General features: G+C 47.3%; 1 protein-coding gene across 4 annotated transcripts in view; it reads left to right on the top strand.

Moving 5' to 3' along the window:
* Positions 1–13,051, top strand: part of HMOX2 (heme oxygenase 2) — a 35,513-nt gene that overhangs the window by 21,685 nt on the left and 777 nt on the right. For 3 of the 4 annotated variants that reach the window (XM_033235880.1, XM_033235883.1, XM_033235882.1), the window contains exons 2-5: positions 8,950–9,073; positions 10,360–10,477; positions 11,186–11,677; positions 12,888–13,014. In XM_033235880.1, the coding sequence (XP_033091771.1) occupies positions 8,988–9,073; positions 10,360–10,477; positions 11,186–11,677; positions 12,888–13,014 (823 nt within the window). In that variant the 5' untranslated portion in view covers positions 8,950–8,987. Of the gene's footprint in view, positions 1–2,489; positions 2,515–8,949; positions 9,074–10,359; positions 10,478–11,185; positions 11,678–12,887; positions 13,015–13,051 lie in introns of those variants that run through there. The other variant, XM_033235884.1, reaches the window with a different exon arrangement.

Below are 13,051 nucleotides of genomic sequence, written 5' to 3'. Positions count from 1 at the left end.
CCTCAGCGTTCCAAAGTACAGAGATTATAGGCTTGAGCTACCACAACCAGTCTCTTGTCAGTTTTTGAGATTACTTAAGAGGCTAATGCCTTTAAATTAGTTTGCAGTTGTTTTGCTTTTGCCTTCCTTTTTGCCCAGACATGCAAATGCTTACTTAGTAAATCTGACTCAAGTGCTTTGTGTCCCGAGTCCGCCCTTTTCCAGGATTCATTGTCTTTTTTTTTTGTTTGTTTGTTTTTTGAGACAGAGTCTCGCTTTGTAGCCCAGGCTGGAGGGCAGTGGCATGATCTCGGCTCATTGCCAAGCTTCACCTCCCAGGTTCACGCCATTCTCCTGCCTCAGCCTCCCGAGTAGCTGGGACTACAGGCACCTGCCACCACACCCAACTAATTTTTTTGTATTTTTAGTGGAGACAGGGTTTCACTGTGTTAACCAGGATGGTCTCAAACTCTTTGACCTCGTGAGATCCACCTGCCTCGGCCTCCCAAAGTGCTGGGATTACAGGTGTGAGCAATTGCGCCCAACCTTTTTTTTTTTTTTTTTTTGAGACACAGTCTTGCTCTGTCGCCCAGGCTGGAGTGCAGTGGCATTATCGGCTCACTGCATCCTCTACGTCCTGGGTTCAAGCAATTCTTGTGCCTCAGCCTCCCGAGTTGCTGGGATTACAGTCACGCGCCACCACACCTGGCTAATTTTTTATATTTTTAGTAGAGATAGGGTTTCGCCATGTTGGCCAGGCTGGTCTTGAATGCCTGACCTCAGGTGATCTAGCCACTTGGCCTCCCAAAGTGCTGGGATTACAGACGTGAGCCACCGCGCCCAGCTGGATTCAGTCTTAACTTGCTTTTTTTTTTTTTTTTTTTGAGTCTCACTCCCTTGCCAGGCTGGAGTACAATGGTGTGATCATAGCTCACTGCATCCTTGAACTCCTGGGGTTAAAAGATCCTCTGGCCCCAGTTTCCCGAGTGGTTGGGACTACAGGTGTGTGTCACCACGCCTGGCTAATTATTTTATTTTTCGTAGAGACAAGGTCTGGCTGTGTTGCCCAGGCTAGTCTTAAACTCCTAGGCTTAGGCGATCCTCCCACCTTGGCCTCCCAAAGTGCGGGGATTATAGGTGTGAGCCACTGCACTCAGCCTGGATTTGCTCTTTTACCAAGAGGTTAATAGTCACTCTTCCATTCAATGAACTGTGGGATTGAATTGCCCCCGTGATTGAAATGAAAGGGCTTATGTATAATATTTCCTGAGGAGTGGCAGTACCGGAGTTCAGAGGAGACCTCAGCCCGTTTATTCTATAAACTTAGAAGCTATAGTTCTAGATGATGTGGCTTCTTCAGGGTGTTGAGAAGTCTCTGTTACCTAGTGCCTTATTGGATTAGAACTGACTGAGCTCTGTCTGCTGCCCCAAACATGTGGCTCAGCCAATCTCCAGTGGCATCTGCAATGTGGATATTCTAGCCTGTAGTGGTCACATGGTTCACCTTGGAAAGGGCAGATATTCCTGTTTCCTGACACTGCTGGAGAATGAGGTCTGAGTTAGAAGTCCTCAGGTGTGACCTGCCCAGAACTATCCGAATTTGCTGGATTTCTTGTTCTTTCTCAGTGTTTAACAATCCTCCAATTGCTCATTCTCACCAGCGACTTCCTCAGTAAGAGCTCAATATTTGAAGTGGTGCTACCTTTTGTCAAACATTCATACATGTTAGGCCACTTAGTCTTCGCAGCACATAGTGGATTAATGGATTTTTAAAAGCTGGTATTTACACACAATGGAATACTACTCAGCCATAAACAAGAAGGAAATTCTGTCATTTGTGACTACATGGATGCATCTAGAGGACATTGTGCTGAGTGAAGTAAGCCATACAAAGACGAATGATGCACGATATCACTTATATGTGAAATCAGAAAAAGTCCAAGTTATAGAAGGAGAGTGTGAAATGTTGGTTACCAGCGGCTGGGGGAAGGGAAAGGTGGTGTGGAAAGGGGAGATGTTGATTAAAGGGTACAAAATTTCAGTTAGGAGAAATAAGGTCTGATGATCTGTCTTACAGCATAGTGACTATAGTTAATATGGTTAATATTATAATAGTATAGTATACTTCAAAATTGCTAAAAGAGTGGATTTTAAAAGTGCTCACCACAAAGAAATGATAAGTATATGAGCTAATAGATCTGTTCATAACCCTGATTTGATTATTCCCCAATGTATACATGTGTGCAAACATCACACTGTACCCCATAAATATAATTGTCAGTTAAAAACTTAGAAGAGTCAAGTCAGATCTGAAGAGAAGTCAAAACAAATTTCATACAGCTAATTTAGAGACATGGGACCCAATTAAAAATTTATATTACTTTACTTGGTATTTTAGAATTTAACTGTTATTTTCTCGTTACACACACAGGCACAGGCACATATACCCTCTGTTTAACTGGCTTTCTCAGTAGGACTCCATCTGTGTATTTGCAACAGCTGTAACGGGTTGGATGCTCCCCAGGGTGCTGGCCTGTAAGTCATATTGGACGCTGATCTGAATCTGAGGGAATCTGGATCTCTCTTGTAGGAAGCTTTTGGTTTTACTGGGAAGACAGGATGATAGTCAGTTGTGGAAGCTGAAGAGTATCACCTCATATTAATATGGTGGCAATTTTATATAGGAGTGAGCTCTGAGCTGCAAACAGCCTTCTAGGAAGCAGGCAGGGGACCCCCATCTAGGGTGATGGTAAGAATCCTGATGCGCAACTGCAAGACGTTCAGCAGGGAGGGAGCATTGGTGGAGTCCCAGTGCAGAAGTCTCTGAGCAGCCACTTAGCTTCCCCATGCATGTGGGATAACAACCCAAGTTCATGTTGTGGGCATCTCATGCAGTGCAGTAGCTGGTCACTGTCAGGTGTCACTGTTTCATTGAGTCAGAAGCCTGCAGAATTGTTCTCATTCCAAGGAATGAGTCAGTCTGCTGTTCCTTACTCTCGGTGCTGGCTGAGCTGAGCAACCTGCTCTCTTCCTTCAGTTGAGGTTTCTCCAGGGCAAAGAAGTCTTTATTGTTCCTTTCTGTATCACAATATAGGAAATGAATTATAATATAGTCCTTAGATTATATTCCCACCTGGCAGCAATGCACTGAGTTACCTGACGTGAAATTTGTTGGACTTAGTCTCCATGGAGGAGGATTTGACATTTTTGTCTGTTGTCTCAGAAGTCCCAGTAGTGCCTCGTGCCAGCAATCTAGCAGGAGCAAACGCTTTGGGACAGCATTCTGGATCTGCTGAGCTGGTCTAAAGGAACCTCTTTTGCTGGAAGTAACTGTGATAGGAACTTTGTTACTGCTTCTGTTAGCTCAGGTGTTGGAATGAGAATCAGCAGCTGATCAGGTGAACAGCTAGGAGTACTGGAATTATGGAGTAGTGGAGGTAGATTTTATAAACAGAGGGTCACAGGTTTTTGGAAATGGGAAAGACTGGCCTTTCTAGCATTTGTAATAGAAAAGAGGACGCAGGAGCTTCCATTGACTAGTTAGTTAACACAGTGCGGGCTCTTAGCTGGTTTGCTTGGTCCAATTCCTGTCTCTTGGTTTCTTTTTTCCCTTCCCTGCCTTCCCCTCCCTCTTCCCTTTTTCTTTCCAAGAGAATTGAGTCACTCCGTATAAAAGAAGCAGACAGTTGGCTAAAAAGTCCAACAAAAAACAAGTATTTATAGCTCTCCAAATTTCCCGCTTGTCATTATCAGTATGCTTATATACTTTTGCACACAGTTGTAGTCAGTGTTTGGGGTCCTTTTAAAATAAAAAAAGTTTTTATAGGCTTTTCCATGCATGAACACAGCTTATCAACTTGTCCCGGCTGTGCCAGGATTCCATTGTTTACTGTTGTTTGAGCAGTCATGCCCTTTGTTCTTAGGCTGTGTGTTGTTTTTTTCCTAACATCATAGTATGGCTGTGTATTATTTTGATACAGATTACGATTACTATCACTATTTCTTGAAGTGTATTTCCCAGAGTGGAATATTTTAGGATCTTTTTTTCTTCTTTTTTTTGGTGGGGGCGGGGGTGGGGAACATGTAGCTTCTTGTGGATATTAGAGATTGAAGTCTAAAAAGGTTCTACGTTTATGATTTGGCCCCCAATTTTCTTTTCTTTTTTTTTTTTTTGAGGCGGAGTCTTGCTCTGTCGTCCAGGCTGGAGTGCAGTGGCCGGATCTCAGCTCACTGCAAGCTCCGCCTCCCGGGTTCACGCCATTCTCCTGCCTCAGCCTCCGGAGTAGCTGGGACTACAGGCGCCCGCCACCTCGCCCGGCTAGTTTTTTGTATTTTTAGTAGAGACGGGGTTTCACCGTGTTCGCCAGGATGGTCTCGATCTCCTGACCTCGTGATCCGCCCGTCTCGGCCTCCCAAAGTGCTGGGATTACAGGCTTGAGCCACCGCGCCCGGCCTTGGCCCCCAATTTTCTAGAGATACCAATGGTTCCTGCAAACAAAAGAGCATTCAAGTATAGAAACCAACCAGACTAAGTCTGGACATGTAGCTTTTCAGAAAGTGAAAAAATATTATGTTTCTGCTGTTGTAAGGTGGCCTCTGAATGCCACACTGTGTGGCCAGTCCCTTGGACAGTGGCTAGGCCACAAAGTCGCCTCCCCTGGCCCCAGTCTGTGGGTTGAATGTGCTAACCGAGCCTTCCCAGGAGCCTCCTCTGCCCCAGCCCCCGGGTCTGTACAGATGGTAGTTGGTACTTTCAGCCCGCCTTGAGGACTCAGTATTCTTCCTGTTAGCTTTCCTTCCAAGTAAAATCAGTAGAACCTGTTTTGAGTTTAGAAAATTTGAAGTTATGGACAGCAGATTACTTTTTCTTGTTTTTAAAAAATTGCATATTATTGGCATCATGCACGAGATGTTCTCCTTCCTTCCTCTCCCCTCAACCCTGTTTTTTTTTTTTTTTCAGTTGGGTGTTTTTACTCAACAAGTATTTATTGAGAATCTAGTATTTTCCAGACCCTGGAGCTATAGTAGTGGAAAAGACAGCTCTGGTCCAGAGTTTGGCTTCCCACGGGCTGGGAGGTCAGAACCGGGAGCTGGGAGACAGGAGTGAGGTTGAAGAGGAGCTAACCCAAGTAAAGTGCTGCTGAGAAAAATGCCCAAGTGGGTAACAAAGGAAGCAGCTTTCTCTTCCCGTTTTTGTTTTGTTTTGTTTTGTTTTGTTTTGACAGTCTTGCTCTGTTTCCCAGGCTGGAGTGCAGCAGTGACATGATCTTGGCTCACTGCAATCTCCGCCTCCCAGGTTCAAGGGATTTTCCTGCCTTAGCCTCCTGAGTAGCTGGGATTACAGGTGCCCACCACCATGCCTGGCTCATTTTTGTATTTTTAGTAGAGATGGGCTTTCACCATGTTGGCCTGGCTGGTGTCGAATTGCTGACCTCAGGTGATCTGCCCACCTCGGTCTCCCTAAGTGCTGGGATTACAGGTGTGAACCACTGCGCCTGGCGCCTTTTTGTATTTTTAAGAGAAGCAAAAGGACTTGTTGTTTAATTAAGCAAGACTATACTCTCCCAGAGCATGGAGTTATTACTGAGTAAAACACAGTTAATGAGAGTTAATCACCTTCCCTGTCAACTGTTGTGCAGCATGATAATTAGGTGCAAATGGCAAGAAGCGTACTCCAGTCACTGCAGTTGGTGACTTGGGCCATGGATTGCACTTGTCTTTGCCTCATTTTGCCTGTAAGGAGGATGGGGCCTGTGGTCCTGGGGTACCTGGGGTGTGCCCTCAGCCTGGTCCTTTGCTTCCATCACCCATCTAGAGGCTCCAGGACCCTTTACTGCGCCCCTCCCTCCTCTAGATACCTCAGTGTTTTCATCCCAGCACCTTTTTCTCTGCTGCCTGAGAACTGAGCAGCCAGAGACATTTTGGCTCTCAGGGTCCTCAAGGGTGTATAGCAAAGCTGTTCTTGTTATTTATTTATTATTATTTTAAATATTTTATTTTATTTATTTTTATCGAGACAGAATCTCGCTCTGTCGGCCAGGCTGGAGTGCAGCGGCATGATCTTGACTCACTGCAACCTCTGTCTCCCAGGCTCAAGAAATGCTCCTACGTCAGCCTCCCAAGTAGCTGGGATTACAGGCGTGTGCCACCATGCCTGGCTGATTTTTGTATTTTTAGTAGAGACGGGGTTTCACCTTGTTGGCCAGGCTGGTCTCGAACTCCTGACCTCAGGTAATCTGCCCACTTCGGCCTCCCAAAGTGCTGGGATTACAGGTGTGAGCCACCACGCCTGGCCTTTTAAAATTTTTTTTAAGATGGACTCTTGCTCTTTTTCCCAGCCTGGAGTGCAACAGCTCCATCTTGCTCACTGCAACTTCTGCCTCCCAGGTTCAAGCGATTCTCTTGCCTCAGCCTTCTGAGTAGCTGGGATTACAGGTTTGTGCCACCATGCCTGGCTAGTTTTTGTGTTTTTAGTAGAGACAGGGTTTTACCATGTTGGCCAGTGGCTGGTCTCAAAGTCCTGACCTTGTGATCTGTGCACCTTGGCTTCCCAAAGTGTTGGGATGACAGGCGTGAGCCACTGCGCCCAGCCAGCAAAGATGTTCTTTTACAAAAAAAAATATATATTTATATTTATATTTATATATATAAATCAAGGTCTGAAGGCCCATGTGAGGCTTATTCTACAGCTTGCAGTGCCTGTTCTGGCCCCTTGATAAGCGGACACACAGCTGGGCAGCCTTATGCTATCTCTGTGAACCACCCGTTTCTGGCTTTGATCATAATATTCCTTTGATCTAGAGGCCCTCCCCAACTCCTGCCCCAAATCCTGTCTGTGTTGAGGGTCCTGCCCCAGGAAGCCCTCTGCATACTGTTCCATGTGATACCCACCTGCTTTCACTTTCTTCTAGACTGTGCTGTGCATCATACAGTTCATCAGCATTATTGCAGAGTAGAGTGTTTCTGATTTGGAGTCAAGAGAAGGTTCCATTTTTCTGTACATCCCGATGTTTATTTTCTGAGTGTTTTCAGACATCACTAAACCTCAGTCAAAATAAAGTACGATCATGATGTAACATTCATTGAGTGCTTACCACATGGTAGGCATTGTGCTATATGAGTTATCACTTGACTTCCTAAAATAATCCCAATATAGATGCTAAATGTAAAGGTGAGAGAGACGGTTCAAAAAGGCCTCAGTGAGCAAACCATGTATTATAATATCCTAAAAGATAACAAAAATGTAACTAGCTATCTAGAGGAAACTCAGGAAGGATATGTGCCTTGAGCCTTTTAAGGACCATTTCTTACACTTCTTTGTTCTTCTTGACACTTGTTTCTGGGTAGAGCACACAGAAAATGCTCAGTAAATAAGTTATTTTTCCTTGGCCCAGTTTGGCCTGATTTGGCCCTAGTTCTGTCTTTGTGAGTTACTTTGTTAGTTGTTGGTGCTACTGTGCTGCTATTCATATAGAAGGTTTCCCAAATGGGCTGCGCCTTACATTGCCTGAGCAGAAGCCCCCAGGGATGGAGCATGAGCTTGCCTTGTTATGGGACTGTATTTCCCTGGCTGACGAAGGCTCAGCCTTTGCAGCAGGCAATGGGAATTGATTGGCCAGCTTAATATTTCCTTCAGCCTAGCAAAGTCCTAAGTAGGCTACGGACAGTCTGCTTTTTTGGTAACTCCTGTAGGCTGCCCTCTGCACGAGGCACCCAGCCTCTCACAGGTAGGATGAACTGGCGTCAGCACACTTGCAGAGGGGTGGAACTGTGCGTTGCTTGCCAAGCTTTTTATTTCCCTAAGGTTTTTGAGGTTTTCTTTGTTTTCGGTAACTTTTAATTTTTATTTTTTTTCTATTTTTATTTTTTTTGAGACAGGGTTTCACTCTTATTGCCTAGGCTGAAGTATGCAGTGGCGCAATCTTGGCTCACTGCAACCTCTGCCTCCCAGGTTCAAGTGATTCTCCTGCCTCAGCCTCCCTAGTAGCTGGGATTACAGGTGCATGTGCGCCACATCTGGCTAATTTTGTATTTTTAGTAGAGACGGGGTTTCTCCATGTTGGTCAGGCTGGTCTTGAACTCCCAGTCTCAGGTGATCCATCCCCCTCGGCCTCCCAAAGTGCTGGGATTAAAGGCATGAGTCACTGCGTCCAGCCTAACTTTTTAATTTTGATACTTTTTTTTTTTTTTTTGAGACAGAGTTTTGCTCTTGTTGCCCAGGCTGGAGTGCAATGGCGCGATCTCAGCTCACTGCAACCTCTGCCTCCTGAGCTCAAGAGATTCTCCTGCCTCAGCCTCCCAAGTAGCTGGGATTACAAGTGTGCACCACCATTCCCAGCTATTTTTTGTATTTTTAGTAGAGACGGGGTTTCACCATGTTGACCAGGCTGGTCTCGAACTCCCGTCTGCCTCGCCTCCCAAAGTGCTGGGATTACAGGCATGAGCCACTGCACCCTGTCTTGATACAGTTTTAAGCATACAGAAAAATGGTAAGAATAGTACAAAGAACTCTCAAAGAACCTTTTCCCCAGATTCACTGCTAGGATTTTGCCTTGTTTGCTTTTCTGACTTGCCAGTGTCCCCACCCTGCAGCATATGCACATGCACACACACTGTCTTCTGAACCATCTGACAGGGAGTTGCAGGCAGTGTGCCTTTACTTCTGAATACCCCAGTGTGTATTTCTTAGGAACAAAGACATTCTCTTACATAATCGCAGTACAATTATTTTTTAAAACCAGCAAGCTTAATGTCAATACCATGCTATTACCTAATACATTGTTCATATTCAGATTTTTTCCATATTCCACTATGGTCCCAGTAATGGCAGAGCTTTATTTTAAAGAAAACAATCCTGGGGTGTGTGGGTGTCACCTTGGTTACATTGGCTCCGAGGAAAGCAGAACCGGCAGGTATTTGGGGAAGTGACTGCCGTGGGTGCCACATCACCAGCTCCTTGTGTCTCTGCAGGACCAGAGTGAGAGCAGCAAGAACCACACCCAGCAGCAATGTCAGCGGAAGTGGAAACCTCAGAGGGGGTAGACGAATCAGAGAAAAAGAACTCTGGGGCCTTAGAAAAGGAGAACCAAATGAGGTGAGTGATGGGGGCTGGCTGCACTGAGTCAGGTGGGCCCAGCACCTGTCCTGCTCAGCACACCCACTTTCGTCTGCTGGCAGCACTGGGGAGTGGCCATGGGCCATGAGCTCTGGACCCCTGGGTGCCTGCTTGGCCCTGCAGGGACCGCATACAGTTTCAGCTGCTTAGAATTCTCCCCACTGGTCTGTTGTCCCATCCCAGGAGGCAGAGCAGGTGCTCCTGGGAGTGCTGATAGGATTTGATGGTAGTCATCCTTTTTTCTTCTTAAAAACTTGCATGTTTCCTCATCTGGGCTGAGAAAGGGTAAATGGAGGCAAAGCTGGCTCTGTTCAGTCTTTACCCCATAAAATTGAGTAACTCTGACTGCAGGGCAGGCTTTCCTTACTCTGTATAGGGACAGCTCATGCTAAACCTGAGCTTCCAGGCCCTGTTCTGCATCATTAGCCTCTCTTTATAGCCCAGTCATTGGCCAAGTTTTTTTTTTATCCTTTGAAATAATTGCTAATAATAAATCGATTCTCAGAACATGGATGATAACAAGCTAATCTCCTAAAAAAGCCAGCAGAGGCCAGACCATGATAAGGCCAAATTTCTCTCACTCTTATAGATGGATTGTGTAGACACATGTAAGCCCTTGCCCAACCATCTTTAGGATCACACGTTTTCTACCTTGTCCATCCATCCACACACCTTTACACTGTGTAATTTCGTTAAGCAGCACAAACCCAAGGTCCCAGCCCCAGCCTCTCGGTTGTCTCTTCATCCTTCTGTGCTTTGTCCTAGTCATATATAGTCCTGATGAGGCTGTGGGTCCAAGGTGGAAGGAAGGCAGTGGGGCCATCCGAGGAGACCCATGGTCACAGCCTTACTGAGGTGTGTGGATTCCAGGAGACATGTTCCAAGGCAGGCTGTTCCTAGAAGCCAGCAAATACTGATGGGAGTATAGATGTGTGTCTCTTCGGCCACTAGGTGGCCACAGAAGCAACGCATGGCTCATTTGAGTGGTTCCCAACACAGACACATGGACGTGGGTACTACTCTCAAGGAGCAGGCCACAGTCATCCCGTGTGTCCTGAGTCCTTGGAGCAGACTGTCATGTCTGCTTGCCCTGTGTTCCCCAACAAATTCCTGCTATTCGTGTTGGAATGAAGTGTCTGAGAAACCCTGGCCTCCAGTACAACAGGTAGTCACCTTGGGGTCTGGAGTCAGTCTTCTTCCTATGGTCCTTTCTGGGAAGCTGGGAAGGGCTAATTGACACACAAACACCTCCCATCTCTCCACAGAATGGCTGACCTCTCGGAGCTCCTGAAGGAAGGGACCAAGGAAGCACACGACCGGGCAGAAAACACCCAGTTTGTCAAGGACTTCTTGAAAGGCAACATTAAGAAGGAGCTGTTTAAGGTTTGTGCCCCACGTTGGGTTCCAGACTGTCATATGGGGTTGGGGTAGAGGCCTTGGTCCCATGAGAAAGGTGCCCCTGGAGCCACTCTGAGGGAAAAGCTGGGCTTTTCTCCACACTCCATTCCTTCTTGACATTAAGCTCTGGCTCTCGGCTGGGTACGATGGCTCATGTCTGTAATCTCAGCACTTTGGGAGGCCGAGGCAAGTGGATCACTTGAGGCCAGGAGTTTGAGACCAGCCTGGCCAACATGGTAAAACCGTTTCTACTAAAAATACAAAAATTAGCCAGGTGTAGTGATACACACCTGTACTTCCAGCTACTTGGGAGGCTGAGGTGGAAGAATCACTTGAACCTGGGAGGTGGAGGTTGCAGTGAGCCGAAATCGCCCCACTGTATTCCAGCCTGGTTGACAGAGCGAGACTCTGTCCCCTGCAAAAAAAAAAAAAAAAAAAAAAGGTTCTCATGGCTTAGATAGAATAACATAGTGGTGTGAAGGAAGCAAAAGTATGCGTGTTCCAAAGACTTCACCATGCCATGCCATTCCTTTAAGAAACACAAGATTCCTTGCGTGTTAAATAATTCACTACATAAAAATGGGCCATAGCATTGGGTCTTCAGGGTTGGGGGTTGTCACTTGAGCCTCTGCATCCAGCTGCTCAGATGTGGTGTGCTCAGGCATGGCTGGCCTCCTCCTGTCACCTCCACAGCTGGCCACCACGGCACTTTACTTTACATACTCAGCCCTCGAGGAGGAAATGGAGCGCAACAAGGACCATCCAGCCTTTGCCCCCTTGTACTTCCCCATGGAGCTGCACCGGAAGGAGGCGCTGACCAAGGACATGGAATATTTCTTTGGTGAAAATTGGGAAGAGCAGGTGCAGTGCCCCAAGGCTGCCAAAAAGTACGTGGAGCGGATCCACTACATAGGGCAGAATGAGCCGGAGCTATTGGTGGCCCATGCGTACACCCGCTACATGGGGGACCTCTCGGGGGGCCAGGTGCTGAAGAAGGTGGCCCAGCGAGCCCTGAAACTCCCCAGCACAGGGGAAGGGACCCAGTTCTACCTGTTTGAGAATGTGGACAATGCCCAGCAGTTCAAGCAGCTCTACCGGGCCAGGATGAACGCCCTGGACCTGAACATGAAGACCAAAGAGAGGATCGTGGAGGAGGCCAACAAGGCTTTTGAGTATAACATGCAGGTACTATTGGGAGCTGCCAGCTGCCAGGGCTGAAGAGGGAAACTTTGACAGTGGTAGCAGATCCAGAGTGGCCTAGGAGGGCACACATGGCATTAGGACAGATGAGCTGCAGGGTGCTGAGAGGAAGGTGGCCACCACAGCTTGTGGGCCCAGTGGGTGTTTCCCAGCATGGAGGCCTGGTGTGATAGATGCCAGTGGGTAGTGTTTTGGGAAGGGTGAGTCCTCCAGCACATGGAGGGGTCTGGGAGAATGGAGCTGGTTTCCTTCCTCCCTACAGGATGCTGGTCTTGAAGAATGGATAATTTTTTTAGTTAAGTTTTGCTCTGAAAAGCCCTGCTTTGTAAGTTAATAGACATCCAGTGCCACCAAGGAGAGTAAGTAAGCTCTGTTTACAAGTAGCCTGTAGATGAGGCTGAACCTGGGGAGGCTTACTCTGTCCCCAGATCCTGTCAGCTTCTAGTGAGGCCTCCCAGGGCCACTCAGGATGGGTCAGCCCTGCCACAGCCTCATTCTCCCATATTCCAGGTTTTCTGTTGCTTCTTGATAAAAAAATAACCAGCAACTAGAAATGGGGGTGTACTCGTGCCCTCCTGTCTGTGCTGTGGTAGTTTCAGTGGCTAGAGCCACCTCAGAGAAGGCCAGGCATGGGGTGCCTCTCTGGTCAGTTCCCAGGGGAGACCCAGCAGTTGGCAGCCTTCTTGGGGTACCAACATCCACACCTCCCCAGAGCACATGCTAGGGAGGGAGGAGCATCAGGCAGTGGGGCTGCTGCCCACCAGGGCTGCTTGCTGTGTAGTTGGCACACCTGAGCAAGCTCACATGCTCCAGCTCACTCTATCCGGAGGACATCCTCAAAAAGGAGAGTGTGGCCAGGCAGAGTGGCCCATGCCTGTAATCCCAGCACTTTGGGAGGCTGAGGCAGGGGGATTACTTGACCCCAGGAGTTGAAGAACAGCCTGGGCAACCAAGGTGAGACACCATCTCCCCCCAAAATTTAAAAATTAGCCAGGTATGGTGGTATACACATGTAGGAGGCTAAGGTGGGAGGACCACTTGAGCCTAGGAGTTTGAGGCTGCAGTGAATTAGCCATGTTCACAACACTGCACTCTAGCCTGGGCAACAGACACCTCATCTCAAAAGACATTTAAAAAAAAAAAAAAAAAGTGTGGGCAGCCCAAAGATGGCTCAGTCGATCCTCTGCTCCTGCAGATATTCAATGAACTGGACCAGGCCGGCTCCACGCTGGCCAGAGAGACCTTGGAGGATGGGTTCCCTGTACACGATGGGAAAGGAGACATGCGTAAATGCCCTTTCTACGCTGGTGAACAAGACAAAGGTAGGTCTGTGTGTCCTGAGCTCCCCTCCTGGGGCAG

This window comes from Trachypithecus francoisi, unplaced genomic scaffold (assembly GCF_009764315.1).
Source record: "Trachypithecus francoisi isolate TF-2019V2 unplaced genomic scaffold, Tfra_2.0 Lachesis_group15, whole genome shotgun sequence".
Lineage (NCBI taxonomy): Eukaryota > Metazoa > Chordata > Mammalia > Primates > Cercopithecidae > Trachypithecus > Trachypithecus francoisi.
This window is presented reverse-complemented; position numbering and strand designations above follow the sequence as displayed.